We start from the raw sequence: 26638 nt of genomic DNA, 5'->3' as shown, positions 1-26638 counted from the left end.
GACTGTGGGTCCTCAACCCAATCGCCTCCTATTTGACCGGCAGCTGCAGTCTCAACTTCCTTCTTGCTCCTGCTATCCCTCATTCCTCTCAGCACCTCATTCCCCCCTCCTCTGACAGGTGTACCCACCCTCCTGTGCCCCACCTCGGAAAATCTTCACTTAGCGAAACCAGCATTAAGTGTGGCTATCAACATTCTTCAGACATCTGCCTCCTCCTTCAAGACTGTCTTGACGTCCTAGGTCTCACTGAGACGTGGTTCAATGCCAGCTCAGTCACTGCTTTTGCCTCCCTTCACCCTGATGGCTACAAGATCATATCGAAGCCTCATCCTAACGGTGCTGGCGGTGGAGTAACTGATATTTCCTGAGTGGTTCCCTTCTTCCCTCATACCCACCCATCCCTACTCCTCCTTTGAAAGTCTGGTTTGCAAGCTTGGCATCTCTCCTACTTCCTCTTTGACCATTGCCACTATCCACAGCCCCCCCCCCCCCCGGGCCCCATCTCTTTACTTTCAGAATGGGCCGACTTATCCTCCTTCTCTCCTGACTCCATCTCTAAACTCCTCCTTCTGGGTGACTTCAAAATTCACTGATTCTTCAATCAGTCTGCACTCTTCTGTGACCTATGCACCTCTCGCTCCCGCTCTATTCTCTCCTCTTGTCCTAGCCACTCGGCTGGACACTCTGTGCCTTCATCAATTCTGATCTTTTGCTCTTAACCCCTCTCCACCCTGCTCTCCTGCCCGGACCACTCTCCTCCCACTTGGGACCTCTCGGCCCTCTGACCGAATCTCCCTCAGCTCTGCCAGCCACGTTTGCAGACATCAGTCCAATGAAACAAGTGTCAGTTGCTGCATTCATTTCTACCTTCATCCCCCCAACCCTTCATCGCACTACTGACTCATCTATTGACTCTGCTCTCAACAATCTCCATCTCGCTACCACTAACACCCTTGCCCGTCAAAAGGATTTGTCTGAAAAGTAAACAAATGCCACTGTGCCATCTGCGCCAATTTTGGTGTGTAGTTTTAATCACTGGTTTGAATATTTTGTTTCAGAATGTTTAGTATAATTCACTGGTGCAAAATACCAGGTGTCTAATACATTACAAGTGTCCAGTAAATGACACCTGTTTCTACATGTAGCCTTCTTCAGAACTGGACTGTACATAGTTCAAATATTGTCAGCCATATATCCAAAAAAGAAATATTTTTATTAACACATCACGTAAATCACAATACAAATGTTCACATTGATATGCATTGTATTGTTAAATGAATAATTTGAAGCAAATAGAGACGGTGTTTGAGGGGTTGAGCATGGGTAGAATATATTAGGTAGTCAGAAAAAAGACAAAGTGATGGCAACAAAATGTATAAATTATGAGAATAACATGTTGAAAGCATGTCGTATATAAGTACATACTTCCTAGCGTTTTCAATAACAGGAAAGATTTCTAGAGTTGGTCCATCTATTTTACTCAACTGGATGTCATTGCTGTATTCTGATAAATGTATTCTCTAGCTTGATAGCCAATGATACACAAACGTTTCCCTTTTTTCAGATTGACTATAATAGTCTGATGTGGTCCTGCTATAGATTCTAGTATTGTACTGTGAAATTGACATTGAGAAAAACCAAACTTACCAATTTGAGTGCTGGATGTCACCCACAGTCGTTAGTACACAATATTCAGGTGTGTAATCGCCATACCTGTGAATGTAATCCAAAATGTAAAGCTCACCCAATGTTAAAGTTAGTAATGCCCAAAATCTATTAAACTAATGAACATTGAGTCTATCCGCAACTTCTATGCTTGCAATTCATTGCGTGCTGTTTAAATGAAAAACATTGCTTTTATGGAAAACTTCTGTAGAGGAGGTACCAAGCACGATTTGCACTCCAACCGCCCATTGTGAAGTACCAAGAACATCCACGCCGAAATGTGAAGTATGATGAGCAAATAAACCAGCAGAGCCGCAGTGGGACTCTGTCCAGCACCTATTGAAGAACCGACACCTAAGAAAACCTGGACAGTGAGGTACCGATTGAGAAAACCATACCGACAAATGAGACAGTGACGATTGTCAAAATACAATACCTGAAGAAGCCAAGAAGATACAAAGAGACGAATGGTGACATCACAAGAACCCGGACTGACTCGCATATAGAAGATATGACGACCTGTGAATGATGAAAAGAAACGAAACACCATGGATAAGCGACATCCTGAGTCTAAAATGAAATAATTGATGTCAAATGTCAGAAACCTATGCCATGAGCGTGATGACGATAGTCAGCCAGTTTAAACGCGTACATAATGCACAGTAACTGCAAGAAGCACTTGCTTATGCTTAGTAGTAAGATAGATTGTGGCAAGCGCCACCTATACATATCTACCTCAAAAGGAGCACTTTATACAAGTATACTTCCAGTATGCACAAGAGCAGAATCGAACAAAGGTTACTAAAGGTCTCAAGAGGCGAGCTTTGCAGCAAGCAAATCCGGAATTAAAGACAGAGAAACAGACAAAGACAACATGCTAAAAAGCCAAGGTTATATCAGCTGAAATAGACCCACAGTGGATACAATTAATGAGAAGAATAGCGTATCCTAGTCAGAAAGGTCAAGATAAGCCACGGATGGCAGATGGCTGACGGAACTAAATCAAATACATGAAATTGCATGGAGAATAAGACTATTGCACTGTGTCGAAATCACGTGACCGAGCAAGCAGAAGGGATGAAACATTCACACCTATGCATAGACTCTTGCCATGCCCAGATGCCTTAAATTTCCCAGACCAAGAAGCAGACTCGAGACCATAATACAAAGAAATAATTGACATATGACCACTGAAGTGATGATTGTTGCAATAATTGGAGGGAGGCTGGGGGTGCAGACGAACTCCTGCACCTATTCTGCATGCTGCTAAAACAAGTGGAAAAGTATGAGTGGGGTTGATGCCAACCCAATCGTAGTGGACCAAGTAATCTAGGGTCCTATAGTTAGTAGAACCAATGAGACGTCATACTTTTAGTGAAGTCTACAGTAGCCATTTTGAAGGAAGGGCTTAGATGCCCCACCTGACATTGTTTATCCAATCCCCTCACTTTGTTACCATATACAGATGTAGTACCTATATTAAAGTTACCTTCCTAGAACCAATCCAGTTGCATGCTAAGTTTTGAGACATTACACGTCAGTGATGACAAGTTTTTGGTATAAATGATGTTTTTTTCTGAAATTAATTTGAGTTGAAGCGAGAAGGAAGATCGAGCGATTGCTGATGTTCATAAACTCCCTGTTTTTTATACTTGTCATTAAACGGACTCACTTTGCTAATCTATTGAGTTGTCATTATTGATTTGATGCGAGAGTATTAATCTGCATCCCCATCCATCTCGAGGGTGCTGCTACTCATCTTAAAGTGCTTTTTGGGAAACCCCCAGTCCTATGGGCCGGCTGGGGTCCCTACTGCACACTTCCTTAACCATTGATGAAGTCCTTAACATAATGATTGCAAACTTAGTTATAACACACCCCATATTGGGTTTTTATCCACGTTGAACTCACTATGTGCCAAATTAAATTTCACAACGTGATTCCTCCCAAAGCAATGTATGCCGTACTGTTGCTGTGCCACGGAACTGAACAAGTCAGATAAGAATTGTAAAACGAAAGCGATGGCTTGCGTTACTCTTTCATTTAGGCATGTCTGTCTCCTGCCTAAAAAATGCTCATCAAACAATTAATTGAAAATACTAGCCCGGAACATGCATTACTCGTTCATTTAAACGTGTCACCAAGATGCATTGTGTTTTATAAACTCATTGTGCTGTTTAACATTACAAATGGATTCTAATTCCATAACGTACATTGCGTTGCATTCAGAAACGTGTAGTTTAAAGCAACATTTTCACAGCTTACCTAGTTCATGGAGTTCTGCTCAACCATCCCACAACCCTTATGCCAATTTTGTCTGAAATGTGTCTCTAAGCGTAACACTTAGTATGATTCTGATTTAGCAGCCCTGAAATGCAAGTGCAGAGCTGCTGAACAGAAGTGGCAGACCATGAGCTCGTCCTCTGATAAACTGGCCTGTCTCCTTCTCCAAAGGCAATATTGTCTCACCATTCGCTTCAAGAATAGGGCTCACTTCCAGGCCTTCGTCTCTGGAGCTTTGCACAACACGCTGAACCGTTTAAAATCTGCGAGGAACTAGCCAATCAATCTGTAGTATCTACCTCACGTCTTCCCTCCTAGGTCCTCTGTACTGGCCACCCACTTCACTGTTAACATTCAGTTAATCCTGACTTAGCTCCCTCCCCCATAACCCCCAAATCCCTTCCCCCAGCCACCCTCGGTCCCTTCTCCTACCTCATCCACTCTCCTCCTTCTCTCCTATCACATTGGACAAGGTCACTAGACTTGTCCGCTCTATGAAGGTCTCGTCCAAACAAGTCTCCCCCTGTTCTTCCATAACTATTAAGGACAACATTTGCTTCCTTCCCCCCTGCACTTGCGGATTTCTATGATCTCTCAAGCCACTGTCTTCCGCTCTTCCCTCAAGCACTCCTTTGTGCACTCCCTCCTGAAAAAGTCTTTTGCCGACCCCTCATGTCTGGCTAACCACTGCCCCATCTCGAGCACTCCCTTCTTTGGGAAACTTTGGGAGAAGCTGGCCTTCCCCCAACTGACCCAGCATACTGAGCTTGATTGCCTGCATGACCATCAATCTGGATTTCGAGCATCCACGAGCACGGAAACTGCTCTCCTGAACACACGTGAAAAATTCCTCCATCTCTCGACTCCAACTCACCCGTGGTTCTCATTCTACTTGATCTCTCCTCTGCTTTTGACATGGTCAACCACTCTATCCTCATGCTCTCATTTCTACCGACATCCCTCTCACTACTTCTCTCTCGGACTGACCACTCTTCTCTCTTCACACTTGAAGCTGACCTCTCCCCTTGCATCGGCACACCTGGCACGGCCACTTGGTTTCAAAGTCACCAGACCCATGAAAAGAGTGACAGCGACTGCCTTTGCCTCCCCCTACTCTTCTCCTCCGACCCTGACACAGCCCTCGCTAACTTCAATCTCGAACACCCTCCATACTCTTGCCCCTGTCATGAGGGTCCGACTGAAGCCTTCCAAAAAATGCAACTCTTGGTACGACTCTGATCTGGCTGCCCTTAAACGCAAGTGTAGGGCAGCTGAGAGGTAATGGAATGTGTCAGGCGGACCCTCTGACAAACTGGCCTGCCTCCTCCTTCAAAGGCAATTTCGACTCTGCATCCACACCGAGAAAACTTTATTCAAGCCCGCATCAACGCAGCATCAAACACAGCCGAACTCTTCAAAGTCTGTAAGGAACTTGCCAGTCCTGCAGCAGGCTCCTCTTCTGTCAGACCCACCCATGACCTTTGCTCAGCCCTGGCTGCACACTTCACCGCAAAAACCCAAGACCTCCTTTCCTCTCACTTCCTCACCAGATCATACACCAACACCTCTGGAGCCTCCTTTGGCCCCTCCACCACTTCTCCTCTCTTCTCTCACTCCCATCACACCTGATGAGGTCGTCAGACAAGTCCGGTCTATGAAGGCCTTATCTAAACAGGTGGACCCTTGCCCCTGCAAAACCATTAAGGACAACATTGACTCTCTCGCTCCAGCCTTGGCTGATCTCTGCAATCTCTTTTGGCACTAGTTTTCCCATCTTCTCTTAAGCACTCCCTTGTGCACCCTCTGCTTAAGTAACCCTCTGCCGACACCTCCATTCTGGAAAACTACTGCCCCATCTCTTTCACCCCTTTTTTGGGCAAACTCCTGGAGAAGCTGGCTATCCCTCAGTTCACACTGAATCTGCTGGTTGCCTATATGAATATCAGTCTGGCCTTAGAGCATCCAGAGGCATGGAATGTTCTTCTGAACACCTGTGAAGACCTGCTCTCAAATCTTGACACTAACATTACTTCTGTCCTCATTCTTCTTGACCTCTCCTCTGCCTTTGACATGGTAAACCACAAGATCCTGATCGCACGTCTCCGACACACTGGTGATGCCAGGTCAGACTCTGGTGTGGTAAACCTCCTTCCTTTCTGACCGCCCATCCCAGGTGGAACTTGGGTCCTTTCTCTCTACTATCACTCTTTCAACCGGCGACGTTCCCCAGGGTTCTAACCTTTCTCCTGGTTCTTCAATGTCTACATGGCTGCCCTGGCATGTGTGATTGACACTGTCATCTCTAACTTCTAGTGTTATGCAGAAGCCTGTAAGACTGACATAGTTTGTATTGGGACTCTGTGGCCGGTCTCCCTTGGCTCTGCGCTCGCACCCACCAACGAGGCAAAAAACCTTGGTCATCTTTGACTCCACTCTCTCCTTCTCCACTCACATTTTGGACATTTCTAAAATGTCCAACTACCAGCTGCACCTCCTCACAGGTACTCTTCTTTTTCTCACCTTCCCCCAGCGGCTCACTGTCTCCAGAGCCCTGGTTCTCTCTAGGCTGGACTACTGCAACAGCCTCTTTCTCAACCTCCCTGTCTCTTTGCGCCCTCTGCAACTCATCCAGAACAGAACCGAGAGACTCATCCCTGGCATCAAGCCAAGGGACTGCATCTCCATCCAGCGCTGAAATCCCTCCACTGGCTGCCCCTGGCTGCACGGATCGAGTTCATGTACCTCTGCATTGTCCACAAGGCTTTCTGGGGCCTGGGACCTACCTACCTGCAACGATGCCTACCTAAATACTGTGCCTCCCGAGCCTGCCACTCATCTACCTTCAACCTTCTGTAAGTAAGTCGGTTCTCCAAGCAGAGATTTGGAGGGAGATGTTTATCTTCAGCAGGGGCCTCCCTCTGAAATAGCCTCCCTGCTGCCCTCTGCTTGGGGCGCCCTGATACTTTGATTAATAACTGAATTGAACCTGTATCAGTAAGTGTTCGATTCCCAGTTATTGGTCCCATAGTTTGCTAAGATTGCAGTGTAAAAGTGTAAACTCTTAGGGCTTTGCATGTGTTTTTCAGATGCAGTTTGTGTAATTTAAAGGTCTAACATGCTCACTGTCTGCTTTGGTTCCTACAGCAGTTGTAATTATCACTGTTGTGTTGAGGCGCGGTTAGGCAGACAGATTGCCGCGTAAAATCGCCAACAAAAAAAAAGCTGCTGCCACTTTTCCAACACTCATGACTCAGCGCATGACCGTAGCTCGTGCGGCTGATGTACCGCTCCCAGTCTCATCTGACACAGATGAAGACCTGATTGAATGTGCCCAACAGTGTTCCCTCAATTGTCGATTTAGAGATTCACAATATTGGGGAGAAATTGCATGAATCTGTTGAAACCTTGCAATCTTTATTTTGTGAGGATCGTGATACAGAGAGTATAAACAATAACGACACTGGAATGCAATGATGATGCATGTGCTGTACTCAAGCTACTCGTTTGCAAATACACCCCCGGTTTTCAATACAGGGGAAGTAACCTTGATGAGTTTATTACAGAACTTCGAAACGATGACCAGCTACTCAGCTGAGCAATGTAACAATAGATACGTGAATGTTCCTGGTGTAGAGGCAGTAGCTGCCACAAACCTTAATATTCAGATGTTCATATCAAGATTTCTAAATTCAGTTGTGTTAATTCTAACCTCGATGCCCAAGAAGTGCAGGAAAAATGGTAGTAAGCATGCAGCCTGCCACTACTACCAACACCATACCAACAAGCTGTGCCTGTGAGGCTGCTGATAAATCGGTGACCCCACCAGCAAGCATGCAGTAAAATATCACGTTCAATCACATTCCACCATGCAGTGTTCACAGGGTCTCTGTTAATACAGAATTCTCGCTGGCACCAGTAATTCTGCCAGTTAGTATGCACAATAACCATCTAGCTGCCAACGATGTGACATATATTGATAATACTCTAGGGTGGCCGATTTCCATCAATGAGGAACCGATCCAATACACAGTGAAAGTATCTAAAAAAAAAAGAAAGTGAACAAGCCCTGGCTGTGAAAGCTTCCAACAAATCATCACGCAAGTTCTTAAGAACTATGGACTTGCGCGATGTAATGTTGGACTGCCAGAAAGATAGTGATGTTATAACAGTTTCTGGAACGTCTCCACAGAGCTGCAAAACTAACAACCCTCCAAATGAGAAACCATTGCGAACGAAAACCGATTTGGAGAGCAGAGCTACCGAATATGAATATTCGGAAGGCACTATAAGGCTGTCTGAAGCTTTGAAACACAAGGAAACCTCTGGTAGGATTGATAGACCCCTGAAATCAATTGAACTAGGGGTGCTTGATGTTTTTGATATCTTTAAAAACCCTGATGTGTTTTCACATACTAATACACCGTCAGCTTGACCTACGAAATTCCATGATCCGCAATCCGATCTGATCACGCTGACCGATGGTAATCATTCCAGCTTAATTTGTACTACTGCGACTGGTTCTGGCTATGAAGCAAGTCTAACTAAGCATTTAGGTCCAACAGTTTCAGTAAAAGATCACCCAAACGAGAAATTGTAGACTCGACCTGAAGGACACAGTGCATGAAAAGGGGCTCGACAAGGGTATACCAGAAGCCTTAGCTCACTTATTTAGAGCGTATTGAATAAAACAAATTCAGGATGTCAAACAAGCTACAGGAAGTGATGATGCGACACACTTGGGTTCAGTAAAACTAGATGATGATGAACCCATTTTACATAATACCGCATCAGCACTTAAGACCCTTAATCAAGAGGAATACGACTAGCATGCAGGTAGCAATCTGAGAGGTACAAACCTCATGCATAATCGTGCAGGAGAGCCTCATGTGATGCCTGTTTGACCCATTGCAAGAGATAAAAATAAACCAACTGTCCATTGTCTAAGGTCACCAGTGTACCCCAACGAGCCAAGCCTTATACTCTATTATGTGTTAGACGGTGGACTGAGATCTCAATAGACAGTTTATACTAAACCTATTTCGTGATATAAATGATCTCGGCCTGTTATTCACTGACATACAGCTGATTGACTTCATTCATAATTTCAGATACGACTATGTAAGGCTGTTAATTTTTTCGCCTCTTGTTCGGTCTTTAATTATGAAGGAGGTTGGTTCTCTTCAGAAGAGGGGTTTTGATGTAATTCCATATCGAGAATCCATGAACAAGAACTCTGATTACAAACAGAATTCGGGGAGAGTAGAGGAATTCATCCAAAATGAAGGAGTAGGTACTTCGATTATATCTGAAGCAAGATCTCAATTGAAAGATATGCAAAAATGGCGATGGTTAGCACTATCCCTAAGAGAGTCAATCAAGCAATTTAAATCGGTAAGCAAACTTCTTTAGCGATGAAAGGCCCTATAGCCTTGCTTCTTGGAATTCTTGAGGTTGCACTCATTTGGTGTTAAACAGCAAAAATTGTGACACATTAGAACAGTTTGACTTTATTATGTTGCAGGAAACCTGGGCAAGAGGGCAACTGTTATGGGACGGTTTTATTGTTATGTCTGCCAGCCAAAAGTGAACTCGGGGGATGACCCAAGGGCGGCCTTACTCTTGCACATCATATTGATCCATCAATTGTGATCAAGTCCGAGCTGTCAGTTATGGACTGCTCCATTACAGCTTCCTTTAAATTAAGTTCTAAAAGTGATGGTGTTCACATTATGTTGATAAACATATATTGGAATGCTGTCGAACATACTAATGACCAGCTGAATATTCAGTTTCATAAACTTAATACAAGGATTAGCAATTGGCTTGACACTTATTCGGGAGGACATATATCCTGCTAGCTGGAGACTTGAATAAAGAATGTAATTTGTCAAGCAGTGCGACGCAATGGGCTATGGTCACCATGGGGACGTCTACTTCTACGAACAAAATGTACAGAGGAAGCTTATGGCTGGCATTTGCCAGAAGTTGGGGTATGCAACCAATGTATAAGAACAGTCCCACATGGCAAGCAAGAGGTGCAAGCTCTGTAATTAATTGTGAGTGATCAATTATATGATCTCTTGAGTAGTAATATTAGTCCGGTTATCCCCATATCGTGATCACGTGTTGCTTTCGATCAATTTAGCATGGTACAAAACTAACACAGAGAGGCTCTTTGTTGAGAGGTTTGAAGTTAACACCACAGGGACACAGGTTAAATGGACTCCTCACAAAACTGTTCAATTTAATAACATGATGTTACATGAATTTAACTTACATTGTTATGAAGATAAAATGATAACATATTCAAGCACTTCATTTAATGAATATCTTGGAGTAATGTTGGAGATTTCGTGTGACAAACTCATACCAATCGTGCCAAGAAAAGTCACAAGCATGGATTTTATCTTGAAATTAAACTATGCAAAGCTCAACTTAATAAAGAAATCAGTTATAAAAAAAAATCAAATGAAGAAGAAAGTGTAATAAGAACTAAAGGCAAACATTGTAGACAACATATTAAAATTGGTTTATCGCGGAACAATCAGTTTTACAACAAAAAGAGGGGAAGGAATGCAAACTGCCATGAAAGGCCACAACTCACGTAACTTCTGGTCTATAATAAATAGTTTAGAAATATCCCAAATCCAACTAACCGCAAACCCTATAGATGTTATAGTGTGGACAGAGTATTTTGAGACTTTGAGATCCATTTGGGAAATTGAAACGAAATAAGAGTATAATTTGCCACGGCTCCTGAATACTTCTGTAAGTAACGTCATAAGTCATATTAGAAAGGCCAAATCAGCATCTACTCCCAGACCAAATAGCTTAACATTTGCAACGCTGAAACAGAACTCATTTATGTCAGCACAGTTATTACACTTTCTTTTCAGAGACATAATTACCTCTAAGAAGAGCAACCGTCTTTGTCCAATGAATTATTGACCCATCACTCTAATGAATGTAGAGACAAAGATCTTTGCAGCAATACTTTTAGAAAAGCTGAACATCTGTATCGATGTGAAATACATTTTAGACTACAAGCAGATTGGCTTTAGGAAGAGGATGGGAACAGATGTAGGTGGTCTTCTCGTGTACGCAATTAGAGTATTTCTAAGATAAAAGGTCAATCTCCTTTGTATATCTCCGATGGACCTCACGATGGCGTTTGACAAGGTGGATAGACCTACCCTTTGGAGAACGCTACATGAACGTGGGATAGAGAGAGGTCGTCTTGAAATCTTAATACATCTGTATTGCGACACGGTGATGCAAGTAAGATTGAATAATAAGGGTGCATTGTCTAATCAAATATCAACTCACAATGGACTCAAGCAAGGCTGCACACTTGCGGCTACCCTTTTTAATTTGTATGTCTCACTAGCAGGTAATTCCTTAAATGAGAGTGCCCTTAAGATCTGTGGAACGAAACTAAAGTGGGTTGCATACGCCAACGACTTTCTGCTTTTTGATTGTACCAAGGGCGGGCTACAAAGACTCATTATAGCTTTTTTGTGAACTTTATTGCTGAGAGGAAATTGCAAATCAACCTCCTGAAAACTGTAATCTTCCATACAGGTGTTAGTACCAATAGATTATCAAAACACACCTGGTTTTGCAGTGGGATAAAGATTAAAAATCAACATGTACTACGTTACCTTGGCTACACATTTACGAGCTCTCGTTCACTTACCTTTATTAAAAACAGTTTAAGGATGAAAGCAATTGAAGCATCTAATAAGATAAAAGCAATCGAAAGAAAATATGGACGATTTACGCTATTTCCATGTATTCAATAGTCTTGTATGAAAGCTATTCCTCTTATCTTAGGTCTAGTGTTCCTCTGAGGCTTTATTGTCCTACTTAAAGACAATCGAAGCAACAGTCTGGCGAAGTGTTTTGTTTTTTCTTCCTAAATGTATTCCTTTTGAAGCAATACGTTATGAATTGGTCCTGCAATCATTCAAAAGCGTTATGCACTGGAAAAAACTATCCTTGCTAAGGAAATGTGTTTTGAGTGAAACTTATTCAATGTATTTCCAACTAGGTAATGAAACAAAAGGGCAATTTATGAACTTGCTCAAAAAGGAAGTGAAAATAATATTAAGGAACCTCGCGCTCTCAATGGATATCCTTATTAAAAATCTGTCCAAGGTAAAATAACTTGTAAAAGCTATGGACTGGGTAGAAAATAATGCTACTATCTTAAATACGAAACTATTATCAACTCATTTCCTTCTGGAAGTGGATTGCAACTCCGGAGAAATACATAATCAAATATCCATCACGGCTCTTCTGGAATGATACTATGAGATATAGATTTAATGTTTTAAACACAGAGGAGATCATAAATATTTGATCACAAGTCTCTGATGACCCAAAATGCTGTTGGTATTCTGGAATTGAATGAGTCACTCCTTCTGCTATTGATATGCCCGAATTTGATGTTGCAAAGAATAGAATATTTTTCGCAATTTGTTACTGATATTTCTTATGTTAATAGAAACACATTATGGTACAAAATGCTTATGGAAACTTGGTTGCACTGAAAATAAGAGTGAATGCTTTTCTAAAAAAAATATGTGCCTTAGAATAATGTGATTTATGTTAATTGATTGTATATCGATCTAAAGGAGCCTTATATTGATGAGACAAGGATAATGAACTTAGTTTTAAGAAGTTGCATAAATTGTGTTAATTGTTTTTAAAGGTGTTTTATTGATGGGTTTTGTAATATTTTGTAAAGGTTTAAACAAACCAAAAATAATAAAGGAAAAAAAAATTGAACTTTTATTTATTTTCTACACCTTAAGAACTTTACGTTGCACTTTGAAAGGAAGCTACAAGTACATAGTATAATGTGCAAAAAGGGGATTCTAGTAATCTGAGTTTACTGTGTAAGTCAGTTTAGGATTTTTGAACGGTGGACGGTCTTTTGTTTGACATCCTGACGCAGATGTTCCTTAGTTTTGTGCAGGCAGGGAAACGCCTCTTAAGATTAGGGACAGATGGGTTCCCCCAATCCTTCTAATTTTTCTTATCAATTAAACACCACATGTTTTTTTAAATGTATTACTGTGTCCAAGACTTACTTTTGATCGCTTACACATTATCAATATTCCATTCATGTTAATCTTTACCCCAGAATTCTAAACTTCAATAGTAATTTGTATCCCCATAATTCTGCCTGGCACTAGAATGCCATTAGAGACCAATTGATGTGCATATTTAATGCCTTAGACAAGTATGCCCTTGACGCATTCTAATAATGCATGAGGAGTATCTTCTTTGGTCCTGAATTTAACCATTGTACATATTCTGCTAAAGTGAAGATTAAATGCTCTTTTTAATCAACTTTTATTTATATTTAAGTCTAAGGATTTGGTGAAGACCTACCCTCCATTTGTGAATTTCTTCGAAATGAGCAAAGAAACAATTGCCAAATGTGAAAAGCAGAAGCCCAGGTTCCATGCTTTCCTCAAGGTATGTAAAGGTATTAAATACCCTTCCGTACAGGCTTATGTCACTCTTTCACAGAGCACCAATGCTTCTACCATATGTGTTTACCATAGAAAATTGTTTTCTATCATGCTCTGCTGCATTTTTGTAGGATTTACAAATTAAGTAAATAAATGTAACTTATATACTTTACAGTGAGTTCTTCTAGTACACATTTGCTGGGAACAAACAGTTTGTAAAAAGCACCCAACATATGACTGGGATGATGTCACAAGGCAGAGGCCAAGGGATGCATTCTTGAGACCCTGGAGGTTTGGGACCATCACCCTATGATGCTTGTCCAGGTGTGGTATATGGTGGCTACTCCCAGTGCCTCTGTCCCACCCCTAGCCTCATTTCCGGTATGTTTTAATTCTCTAAGAATCCCACTGTGATGTGTATGTTAGGGAGTTTTACAAGAGTCCACCAATTGTAGGACTTGTGAAGACTCGCACTTGGGACGCAGGGCACCTACTCTTAGTATAGGCCAGAACGACACAGGTTTTGTTGGCAGCAATGGCTGAGCGGTCCAGCTTATCATAGAGAAAGGGCTGTAGGTGGTACAAAGAACCTGGAGTATACATAGGACTAAAACACTCACAAACTAAGTTCTATAAAATAATGGTTTGTTATATATATATACATATATACACACTAAGGTGAAAGTACTATAACGCACAATAAGTAACATCAGAAAAGAAAAAAAGCAATGCATTAGTCACTTAGTAAACCACTTTGTGATACTTTTAGAAAAGTATGCAATTCAAAGGTAAGTAAAACTCATTTGTAATAACTTCGGTTTCAGGTAAAATATATGAAACAAAACCAACATAAAACAAGTCAATATTTTGCAATACTTTCAGAGGCCTAACACTTTAGAAGTCCATCCCTATCTAGGAGTGTCTCAGAGTCCGATTGGAGGGTAAAGCACAGCTGTAGAAAGTTCAAATGTTCCAGAGGAAATCTTTAATAGCAAGTAACAAGCTTAGTTGGAAAAAGGGTCAGACTTCGAAGAAGTCGCCCTGTAGGCTCACAGGCATTGTGCCTGGGCGAACGTGTATGGACAAACTCCCAAACACACAAATCTGCACTCCAGTTACACAGGAGCAGCAAATCAACTCTAGGTATGTTCGACCAGGAGTCTCAACACCTTGGGCATGAAGTTGTTACACCATGAAATCCCCATGATGCAGCAGCAGACAACCCGGTCACCGGATTCTTGGTCAGGCAGACAAAGTGACACGAGTGGATCTTGCAGCAGCAAAGTGAAGAGGCTTCAGCAAAGGATTCTTTCGGGGTTCTATGATTTTGGTGCCTTTTGGGAAGCACCAGTGAAGAACGATTACCGCCCTGTCAATTTGTCTCGTTTTCTCATCTTGCTCTTTGGTGAGGGGACTTCAAGGAGTGAAATCTTGCCTCTCGTGGTCTGGAAGGAGTCCACCAATATTTCGGGAGGATTCGAACTTCGGTGCCAGTGTATTGGTGGTTAGCAGCCCATGAAGGTCAGGACTTGTCGTGGATGGGTCGAAATGCAGGTCGTCTCAAGGCTGACTGTACCCACCCGTCTAAAGGGGAAGAGTCTTCCTCTTCAGAGTTCTCCCGACCCTTGGAAAACTTGGCAAGCAGCTGCAAGTACAGCAAGGCATCTCTGGTCATCTGGAAGTGGCTGCTGACATCTCTTTCCTCGATTCTTCTTCTGGTCCAGGGGTCAGCTTTTCTTCAGCCTCAGGATCCATGCTTTTTATGCAGGAACCCAGCCAATCAGCACCCATGCACCATTCAAACTCTGGGTGGTGGCTGTCCTTTTTAGGACCGCACCCCACCCTCCCAGTTATAACAGGTCCCAGGCAGGAACAGCATATTTTAAGAGTCTTGTTTCCTGTCCTCACACACTGGATCCCCGGTGGCTTCACAAAGGATTCCTGCCAGAAGACCGAAGTCAAACCAGGACCTCCCATCCACCCAGCACAGCAGGACCAAGAAGGGACATGCAAACAAATGGCGTAAAAATAGCAGTCACCATTTGGTTTCCCTTCTGTGCACTACTGTGGCTGTGAGTACAGCCTTGGGGTAAAAATTGCAGAAATGTAGGTAGGATAAAACCACTGTCACCAGCATTCAGATTATATTTTCACTGTAAACAAAGCTTTACAGGAGCAGTGAGAAAGGCAATACTATGTAGCCCCTTAGAACTCCACATAAGGTGGGATGTGCTGATCTGACAATAGGAAAAGATGGGAAGGATAAATATACCCCTATAACTGAAAATAAAAAGGGTAGACCAAAGGGCTCCCAGAAACACTGCACAGAGTGCTGTGTGATGCAAAAGACATATTCTATGATACTTGGAGGAAGGTATAACTCCAAGAAAAATGTATATAAATATATACAAATTATTCCAAAAGATAGGGTAAATATCAGTGTGTACCAAGGAACAGGTCACAATCTATGAACGGTTGGAGGTGCTGTGTGCCAAGTCTGCATCAAACTGCGGGAGCTTGCAGTCTTTCAGGCGAAGCAAGAAACCATATTGCAGGTAGCATTTGGCAGCAGTGGACAGTGCAGTCATGGAGTTGGATAGCCAGGAGCAATGTACTGCAGAGCTCTAAACTCAGACGGCTTTTAAATTTCCTCTGTGTGCAGGGTTGAAATGCGGTCCACTACATGCACATATTGGGAATTGTAGTTTGCACAGGTACATACCACCATAAAGGTAGACCAGCACATCGCTGCCGTGCATCTCAACCACAAAGCCAGTTCTAATCCCCTTTAGGCAATAAAATGAGGTGGTTGTCTAAGGAGGGAAGGTGATGACTTGGAAGATATAGGCTTAGTGGAAAGGGGCTTTGGTGTTGGTTGAGAAACAGTTATAGGAAGATATGAGATAAACCACTGCTGGAAGAGACATTGTAGGATACGGAAGGATATCTAGAGCACAGTATGAAGAGATTAAACCTTAGTATTGACCCTTCAAGGGGTACCCTCAAGAGCGGTAAAGTAAAAAGTAAGTAGAGGTGGACCAACAATACACTTTGACAAAAACCTTGAAGAAAGAAGTGGTGCTTGTCTTGCAGGTATCTTCGAGGGACTCTAGGTCTGTAACACCAGGTTCCAGAGGGGGCTCCAAAGCTGGTGAGGTGAACCTGATCAAGGGTTGCAGTTAATCTGTAGACTAGCATCTTCGAGAAAGGACATTGATGAGCCATTAATCAAGAGTTTTGGTGGGACCAAACTTAGGGGGATGGCGGGTAAGTTGCAGTACCATGGGGTCAAGCTATGCATGTGATGCATCGCTCCCGTTGGAAGACCTAACAGTGCTGTGTGATGGTGCCTGGTAGCGGATTCCAGGAGCGACCAAAGTGAGAGTTGTACAACCACCACACCTGCCAAGTACTCCTTGCTCAAGAGGTGGTCTGAACACATGAAAACGAATTCATGTTTGAATTGCCTCAGAGGATGGGCCCAGGACGGAGGACCGTGATCCTGAAGCTATCTGTTTGGGTACCTAACTATTATTACGATTCCAAAACAGTTAGTGATGCTCCAGACAACCCTTATCACTTTTGTGATGAGATAAAACAAGTAGAGCACTTAAGTTGATTTTGAGTCATGTTGATATCTCGGCTGTCTCAGTGGGCTATAATATAGTGTGTCCAAATACCTGTGCGCTGCCCTCTCGTATTCCTCACTAAAAATGCTGGAGCAGGCGTTTTGCGGCATCTGCCACCTTGCATCAACGGAAGCTGTCGTCGGCCTGCTCCTTTGTTAGTCCATCGAAGATCACCTGTCGCCACCGGACTCTGACTCCCATTGTAATAATTTTTCATTCCCTGGAGGTGTACCGAGGTCACTTGTTACACGTGTTCATCTGATTCTTGGAATTGAGATTCAAGCACGACAACTGACCGACAACCCCACGCCCAAAGCTGACCTCTGCAACAGCAACTGCTGTGCCTCCCTCAACGCGGCCTGGCCCTCAATGTCCCCAACGGAATCAAGAACCTCAGCAGTGGTCTCGGGAGAAATGAGTCAGTGGGGTAAGCTAACATACCTTTTCCTCTCCCTGATAATCTGTTCTCAATAGGGTCATATAGGGGTAAAGTCCTGCCACTATCATGCCCTTTCTTGATTTTGGCCGGTGGGCACCAGGATATGGATCCCTGCCTAGGCCTATCCTAGTGTATGGAATTGAGTGAGCTACTCGTGTGAACGTTACCTTTTTAAAACTTTGTATCATAACCACTGGCGTCGTCCAATCACATAGTAAACCATTCTGTAATGTATATCTTTGTAACTTGTTTAGGAAAGATTTTCTTTTTGCTCCTTTACCTCCATAGCTCCCTATGGGACACCCATTTGATTTGCTTTTTATGAACCCTGGCCTGAACTTTTTGAAGCCTTCTGCTTGTTTTGCTCATCCTTATGGGAAGCCTGACTAATCCTTAAGACGGTCAATACTGAGAGACGCTCTATGAATTCTTGTATTTTTACAATTTCACAGATCGCCATACACTGAAGTGCATTCAGGATACTTTGTATCCTTGTACCTTTTTATGTAATGGTTACTTAGGCAATGTGCTTAAAAGCTGGTACCAGCTGTCCTACTTCTACCATTTTAGTGATATTTTACTTGTGCACTTCTGCATTTACCACAAAAGACTAATAAAGGTGGCTATCACCAAGATGTTTGTGGCACATTTTTTCATGTGTTCAAATTCCATATTATTCTTTAGAATGTCTGGGTCGGAAATGCCTAATCTAGAAATCCCTTTCCCGTAGAAAGCTCTGACTGTTGTAACTGTCTCCCAATCCACATCACTGGTACCTGAAAGTATGTTGCTTGACAGATGTGGTGACCAGTGGCTATCCATGGTTGGATAGCCACTGTCTGTTTGAATGGTGAAGATCCTTACCGTTGGTGGGTGTTAGAGTTTTACTAAAGTCCTCTTAGGTTAGAACTAGAGAAGAGACTCTCTTGGATGCCCAGGGCTCCAACTCTTAGGTTTGGCCTGAACTACCCAAATGGTTTGGTTGCAATGGACCAGACGCCAGGCTTAGTCTAGGAGGGAGAAGGGCTCTAGGTAAGTAAAGACTTTAGGGCACACATAGTCAAGAATACACTTATACACAGTTGTTTTTATAAAATATTTATTATAAACACTGAGGCAGCTAACGCAGAATTAGAAATAATACATTCTTAGATGATAGTTGCATTCAAGTTTAGCAAATCATTTCTTATTGCCAGCATTTGAAGTAAGCAACACAGATACGTGTAAGTACTTTTAAACAACCTATATTTTTGAAAGTTCAGCCCTATCTGGAAATGATTGTCAGTTGGGACACTAGGGCATAAGGGCGAGGGGGCCAGGGGCCATGGACGGAAGAAGGACTGACGCTGTCAGTTTTCAAAAAAGCAAGTTTAATCTGTTGCAGATAGGTAACATTTTTAGTTAAAATGTTGAGGTTGGGCAGATCCCCTGGAGGATTGTAGAGCAAAGGACCATTGTCCTTGGGCTTGGGAGAACACAGTTGGGTTTTCCACCCCAGTGTTTCAAAAAGCACAGGAAGAGTCTGGTTTAACACAGTAAGCATGTAGGAATGGGACAGTATCTTTTCTTGAAGAAAGAAGGCTGTGTCACCGGCGGGTCCCCAGGTGATGCGACTTGCCATGAGCCGACGGTCTGCTTCTTGCAATGGGACGCCCAGCAGACTATCTTCACAATAAGACTCGACACAGGCTTCGGTTCAGAGACTGTTGTCACACAAAAGACTTCTGTTCTCCAGCATGGGGTCTGGCATGGATTCACATGCTCATGAATATTGCCTGTCAAGCTGGGAATCCTCATTAAAGAAAAAATCAGTTTGTTTCATTTCTGAACTGTCTTTATCCTAACGACCAATCATTGAGCTCTGGGTCATACTGGCACTAGCCAATGACTGTCCTCTACCTAAGCCCTTCTTCTGGCAGCCAGCTTCAGATTTTTACGGCACGTTCAAGTGTTGGGAGTCCTCGTGCTTAGCTCTCAAGCTTTTACTGCGTTTTATGCTTTTTGGAAGAAGTTTACTCTATTTTTCAGTCGATTGAGCCTTGTGCTCCATCGATCATCCTTCTGATTAACAGGAACCCGATTTCGGATTCTTCAGTGACCCTCAAGGGTGGATTTCGTTGAGTTTCTTCATGGAGGCTTCCAGAAGATTCTTCAATCCTATGCTGTGAGGATCATGTCAGACGAGAAGGATTACACCTCCCTTTTCAAGGATTGTACCGACTGCGGCTTGCGGAATATTTTTCATAGGATAAATATTCCCAGTGCCTTTACTGCCTGTACCTGTCGCACGTTGAAGGATCGGCGTAAGCAGCTGAATGAGTGGTTGCAGACCAAGGCCTCTGCTCTGGGTGGGGTCCCAGGAGCATACCTCTCCCCGCCCGGGATAGCTGAGCGGTCTTAGTCCTTTTGAGGGCAACCCCCCGTGGGGTCCAACAAAAGTCTAAGCACTGCGAGTCTGCTACCGTCGGGAGCGCTGTTGCGGCACGCTCCTCAGCAGATGGGGCACTTTGCATCTACTGCTCCATTGATCTCCAGCCAACGCTCCAGATCTTCATCCAAGAGGAAGTCGGATCAACCGGGCAAGCTGAAGGTGGCCCCCGAAACGACCAAGGAGAAACAAAACAGGGTATGGTTTCCGGCCTACCCTCGTAGGAGATGGCCCCGAAGGAGAAGGCCAAGCAGGACAAGGTGTCTGGAGCGACCACGGAGACCAAGCAGGACAAGGGCCCACAGGGGCCCAAGTGCACCAGACGAAGACTGTTCCCTACATCGAGGTGGTGGTAGCATCCCTCTCGAAGGCTGCGGGGGCGGACGCACAGGGCGCCCCTCTGAAGGCAAGAGTTTCCATCCTGCCCAGGAGGGAGACTGCAGTCCAGCCCATTGAGAAGAACCCACAGAGGAAGATGCTGGTCATCTCCCCGAGACCGTCCCCTCTGGACACAAACAAAAAGGGGGGGTGGTGAAGTCCTCCAGGGTACGGATATCTCCTCTATGGAGGATGAAGAACTCTTCAGGGGGACCCCCTGTCCAAGAAGAGGCAGAGGCACCTAATGCCTCCTTGCTACTCGTCGCTTTCCTCTCCTGTGCCCCCACTGGTGGGACGGAGTCGGACACAGCAACGACAGGCACAGAAGACGGTGGCATGAAGGGACCTCCGTCACCTCCTCCCAGATAATTTCCGCTGGATTAGATGGACTTGTTCCATGCGATGATCTCCAGAGCTTGGGAGCTCTTCCAGCTCATGCCTGAGGAGGAGGGCTTCATCAGCGCCGCGAGGTGAAGAGGGAGACCATCCTGTCAGTCCCACTCTTGGATGACATTTGAGACAAAGGACTGACCCTAATCAAGAACCCTTCAACGGTCCCAGCGAAGCGGGACCGCCTAGAGAAGAAATATAGGGCTCCGGACTCTGCGCCCAACTGCTTGCGGGCCGAACAGTCACCAAACTGTGTGGTCTCTGCAGCAGCCAAGAAGTTGTTGTCCGGTTCTTCATCTTTGGCAGCTTCCACCCCCCTGGACAATGAGGGGAAGAAATTGGATGGCGAGTTATCTACTCTGCAGCAACGACCATCAAAGCCGCCAATGCCCTCGCTATCATGGCGCGCTACGACCAGGAGCTGTGGTTCAATCTTGCACCTCTGCTGGACGTCCTCCCCGACAACAAGAGATCAGAAGCTTGGGGATTCTGCAAGAGGGCGAGGTGGCGTCGGACCATACCATTACGGTGGCCACGGACATTGCAGATGTGGATTTCCTCCAGATGGGCAACAGCGTTTGCCTTCATCGCTGTGGCTGGCTCAAGGCCACCAACTTTCGACAGGAGGTCCAGACAAGGGTTTTGGAAGTGCCCTTTGACGGAGACCATCTTTTTGGGAAGGCTGTAGATCAGTCTCTACAAGCCATCAAGGCGGACCCGGCACGTGCGTTTGGCACACTACAGCAGCAACTGCTGTCCTTTTGGTGCCCAGCAGGCAAGTCGCCCCGTTCCTCGAAGGGTTACGGTGGGGTCTCTTCTTTGTACCGCCACCCCTCTCGATCCAAGCGACCAAGAGGGGCCTCTCCAAGGCCTTCGGAGGATGACGCAGTCTACGCCAAGGAACCAGTCAACCTCCAAGCAAGAATGAACCAGCGGTGGGGGGGGGGGGGCGGGCCCCACCCCACCCGTGTACCCTGATGGGAGGCCGGCTGGCGAACTTCGTCAGCGTGTGGAAGACCATCTTCACCGACTGCTGGGTGCTGGACGCTCTCGCCCACGGAAACACTCTAGCGTTCCAATGGAAGTGTCCCCTAATACCACCGGTGGCCCGGCTGGAAAACCACGTCCCTCAACTGCTGTTGGCGGTTCGGCCCATGCTAAATAAAGGGGCGATAGAGCTGGTCCCAAAGCGACTCCGGTGCTCCAGGGTTTATTCAAGGTACTTCCTCGTGCGAGAGAAGACCGGGGGCTGGAGGCCCATTCTCGACCTAAGTTCTGAATGGTCACGTGCTCGGAGAAGAGGGGAGACTGTCGTCGTTGGCCCTGGAGGATGCCTACACCCACATCCACAAGGATCCCCCTTCGTCTTCTAGGGGAAGCATTATCAATTCAAGGCCCTATCTTTCGGATTGAAGTCGGCGCCCAGAGTCTTCACTAAGTGCCTGGCGCCGGTAGCGGCCCATCTGCGACTACAAGGGATCCACGTCTACCCTTACTTGGATGACTGGCTCATCCGGGCCAGATCAAGAGACATTGCAGTCGATCACACATCGGACCATCCGCCTACTGACAAATCTGGGGTTCCCTGTGAACTATGCAAAGTCCTACTTGACTCGGTCGCAGGACGCTCTGTTCCTGGGGTCTTGACTTAACAGTGTGACACGCCTGGTGTCACTGTCGGAGGAGAGAGTAGCAGCCATCCTGGGCAAGGTGCAACGCCTGCTCGCTCTGAAGATCGCCACGGTGAGGGCCATCACATCTCTGCTCGTCATGCTGTCTGAATGCATTCATCTCATCCACTGCAAGTTACGGATGCGCCCACTGAAGAGTTCCTCGACACCCGTTGGATTCAGGTGTCCGAAGGCTTCCAGGACAAGATTGCGCTCGACGAGGGGTTCCATCGAGCGATAAGGTGGTGGTGCGTGCGCTTCCATCTGACCGGAGGTGCGGATTTCCAGGCTCCACCACTCCAGGAGACGGTAACGACGGACGCTTCCCTGGGTGGATGGGGAGCCCACACCGGAAGTCTCCACGCCAGAGGTTGTCGCGGATCTTCTTGCCAGGCAAGGAGGCACCATTCTTCACCACGATCTCTGAATCTGAAGGCCTGGTTCCTGCAATGCTAGAATTAGCTCGCTATGATCTGCTGGCAGACTGCAAGGAAGTGCTCGCCAAGGCTAGAGCATAGTCTACTTTGAAATGCTATGGGCTCAAGTGAAAGAGATTTGCTATTTGGTGCCATTCCCAGAAGATAAACTCTCCCCAAATGGAAAAGCAAATTTAGGCAGAAACACTGCAGCATTTAGCATTTCCCATTTGGGGCTTTCGGGCCCCCCGTGGGGAGCCCGAGAGCCACAAATGGGAAATCAGCTGTAGGCAGAAACACCGCGGCATGTAAACACAACCGCGTTGTGTTTCTGCCTGCCTTGGCTTTCACTTTGGGTCTCCGGTGCTCCCATGGGAGAGCACCGGAGACCCAAAGTGATAGCCACAGCAGGCAGAAACACAACGCGGTTGTGTTTGAAAACGCTGCGGTTTTTCTTTCCGAGTTTCTCAGGCTCCTCCGAGGCGGAGGAGCCTGAGAAACTTGGAAAGAAAAACCGCAGCGTTTTCAAACACAACATTGTATTTGTTTGCGGTCGCTTCAAAAGCGACCGCAAACATAAATATAACGTTTTTAAAGCTGCGGTTTTATTTCTAAGTTTTCCGGGTTCCTCCAGCCCGGAAAACTTACAAAAAAAACCGCAGCTAGTGTTTATTTTAAAAAAATAAATATATGGCACTTACCGAAATTCAGCTGCAGCTTTCCTGCTCTGGTCTCCGGTTCCCGTCCTCTGCGTACAGCACCAATGAAGGAAAAAGCCACCCAGCGGTAGCTTTTGTTTACTACAGCTGGCTGGCTTTTCCTTCATTAGTGCCGCAAAAGCCAGCACAGGCGGGCATCCATTCACAAAATGGATGCGCCCATGTGCTTGCTTTTACGAATGTTGAGCTTGAGTAGCTCAAAATTTTATATAGGAAGTTTAAAAAAAAAAAGTGCTGGTATTTTTTTTTTTTTTTTTAATGGTGCCCATCTATTTTTTAAATACAATTTTTTACTGGACTATCCCTTTAACTTAAACCAAACTTTTGATTTCAAAACAGCAGCTAGAATTCTCCTTCTTGGTTTAAAACCTTGGGATTAAACAATTACAACATAGGTTACTATTAGGAATAGGCCATTTACATTGCAAACAGATGATTTCAGTTTGTACAAGTTTAAAGTTACTCAGGCAGGCTTCTGACAGCTGGCATTCAGGTGGCCGAGGGTACTGCACCCAGATTTTTACAGATTCCACAGGCAGGCAATTTTTGCTGTGAAATATCTTTATGCCTTCAGCTTTCCAGGACCTTGCCAGTTCACAATGATTTCTTAACTCGAGTGAATTGTAGCACCCAGTAAGAATTTTGGATGTGTGAGGGTGTTTTGTACCGGCATTCTGCAGTTTCAGCAACCAAGAAAAATTGATTTAAAGCAAGATTTTGGGGTTTTCCTTTAGCAAAGCACTGCTTTTTCCTTCAGTACTCCATTTTCACTTGTTGTGGAACCCAGTGACATGTTTCAGGAGTGAGATCTCTCTTCCACCACTGAACCCATACATGGCAGATTGGGCCACCATCTTTTTGTGCTTTGCACAGCGCGATTTTCCTAGGTTTTGGCGCACACAAGGTTTTTGCAGCCATTTTACTATTTTAGGCACCATCAGAACACAGTGATGCTGCAGGGCAGAGCATAAGTGAGTTAAAACATCCCACACTGCGTAGTTAACTATTTTTCACTGATTATTGAATAAAAGGCTTTCTTCTCTTAATGGTGAATGTATAGTAATTGTGACAAAATTTTCCAAGAGATTTCATTTTGCTCAGTGTGTATTTTACAGGCCTAATAAATGATTGTATAATCTTGTACTTGCCGTTTCAACTGTAATTCTGGGTAGTGGTCTGTTCACTCATTGTAGCGCTAGACCATGATCACACACCTGAGTCTATGCCTTGCTGCTTTGCTACCTTAACTTGATTGTGTCTGCCTAGAATTCAATATCTCGGCACTAGGCACCTGGCTACCCTCCGATTACGGGCCCAGATATCTGCCCCTCCAGCCCCATACCCGCACTGCCTCCTGGCAACCCTTGCACTTGGGTCTGTATTTGCAACCCTACAGTCCCTTTCCTGCACTTCTTACACACCGTTTGTCTGCACCTTATTATTGCCCTGCCACCTACTGGCCGCATTACCTGTTTAGTTCATGTGGTCAGCACTGTCCACTACCCCCTGCACTTTTCCCCCTTCCCTGCACTTGTGTGTTTTCACTGTCAGTGGGCCTAGTAAGATCGTCGTCTTGTGCTCCCTTGTACCCCTCCCTTGCCTCGTTGTGCTCTGCAACACTTGTGTTTGGGCGCAATATAAATAAAATATCTCATCTTCCATTTTCATCATAGGTTGGCCTCTCAAATCCACCTCAAGGTCTTAGTTTTGGAAATCCATTTTAACATGCACTATGAACAATCACAGGTTTAGTACGGCTCTGCTGAGTCAATCATTGTATCTTAACTTCCGAGGTATAGGCCTTAAGAAAGTAAATAGTTTTATCTTAGGCCTGAATTCTTTGGATTCCCTGCCCAGGCTCCAGAGTGTCTGAGAAGGCAGGAAGTGAAGGAGGAGTCCAAAACTCTGCATCCCTTTGTCGTTCATCTTGCCTTTAAGGAGCCAACTCCTAGTGGGGGCTAGGGGAGGACGGGGGGCTGGCTGTCCTAATTGAACAGCCATAAAATGCATACAGAGAATGCAGAAGTTGTACTGTAGTTCCTGTTAAACACTCCGAACTTGGAAGCTGCTGACAAGTTGACCACTGGAGCTGAAGATGAAGAAACCAAGGCTGTAGCGATTTCCGGTGACAGGAGATCCTGCTTTGTAACCAGAGCCTTCTGTAACCCTTCCGTTTGACCTGGGGGGTCCCAAACGCACCGTCTCCTACCCAGAGGCTGGTGAGATCCACTAGTCTCAAGACCTGCATTTTGAGCCATCCCACAGCTTGCTGCGCTCCCGCTGGGTTGCAATAACTTAATACCCTGTGACCTTGAGCCATTACGCGGTGTACGGTCTTCCGAATCTTGCTGAAACTTTGGGGGAATCCTGCTGGACCTCCAGAGATACTTGAGTCCTTTAGGTCCTTTCATCAGAGTGCTGGACCAGATTAGCGACGAGAATCTAACCAGCGATATTCAGTCTTCTCCTGGCTTCTAAGAATGGCACCAAAACCACAGAACTGCATCCAGCTGCGAAGAAACCTTTGCATGGATCCTTCCCCATTGATCCCTGGTGCAAATTCCCTTTCAGTGTCCTGTCTTCACGACAAGAAATTTCAGGTTTTTGGCTGCAGATCCTGAAGACATCCTGCTGCAAACTTCCTCTGTGCTGAGGTACTGTGCTGGCTGGGGTATTACTTACATTAAGCCTTTTGTGATTATTGTGAAGCTTTGCATGTGATTAATGCGATTGGGAGTACTCTCACCCAGTTCACTGAGGCCCATTGCTGGAGTCCCTCTAGGGTGTCTTTTTTCTGAAGTCCCTGGAAGCTTTCTACCACTCAAGTAAAATACGTACTTGTTTGAACTGCTTTCCTCAGGAACTCTGAATTCTCCTACATCTGTGCCTATCCTGACCTGTTGTCTGTGTGCCACTAGAGACTAGTGACCCCCTCCTGCCACTGAAAACACTCATGCTCCAAGAATAGGCAAGGACTTATAAGGTTTGGCCCTTTTGCCTAGGAAATGCAACAAGTGTTTAAAAGTTACTTACTTATACTAGAGTTGGTTTGGCAACTGTCCCTCTGAAATATGAGCGGTTACAAAAGTTCTTACTATCCTTTGAATTTGTTTTGCCATTCTTAAGTATATAAGGGTTT

At 44.9% G+C, this 26638-nt stretch overlaps 1 protein-coding gene across 6 annotated transcripts in view; it reads left to right on the top strand.

Moving 5' to 3' along the window:
* The window catches only part of ECT2 (epithelial cell transforming 2), a 1267500-nt gene that overhangs the window by 614617 nt on the left and 626245 nt on the right, over nucleotides 1-26638 (top strand). For all 6 annotated transcript variants that reach the window (XM_069618731.1, XM_069618732.1, XM_069618729.1 and 3 more), the window contains one exon: nucleotides 13324-13434. In XM_069618731.1, the coding sequence (XP_069474832.1) occupies nucleotides 13324-13434 (111 nt within the window). The remainder of the gene's footprint in view (nucleotides 1-13323; nucleotides 13435-26638) is intronic.

Source organism: Ambystoma mexicanum, chromosome 10, assembly GCF_040938575.1.
Source record: "Ambystoma mexicanum isolate Mex_15411 chromosome 10, UKY_AmexF1_1, whole genome shotgun sequence".
Classification (NCBI taxonomy): Eukaryota; Metazoa; Chordata; class Amphibia; order Caudata; family Ambystomatidae; genus Ambystoma; species Ambystoma mexicanum.
The sequence above is the reverse complement of the archived record's forward strand: the minus strand, read 5'-3'. Positions and strand labels throughout refer to the sequence as shown.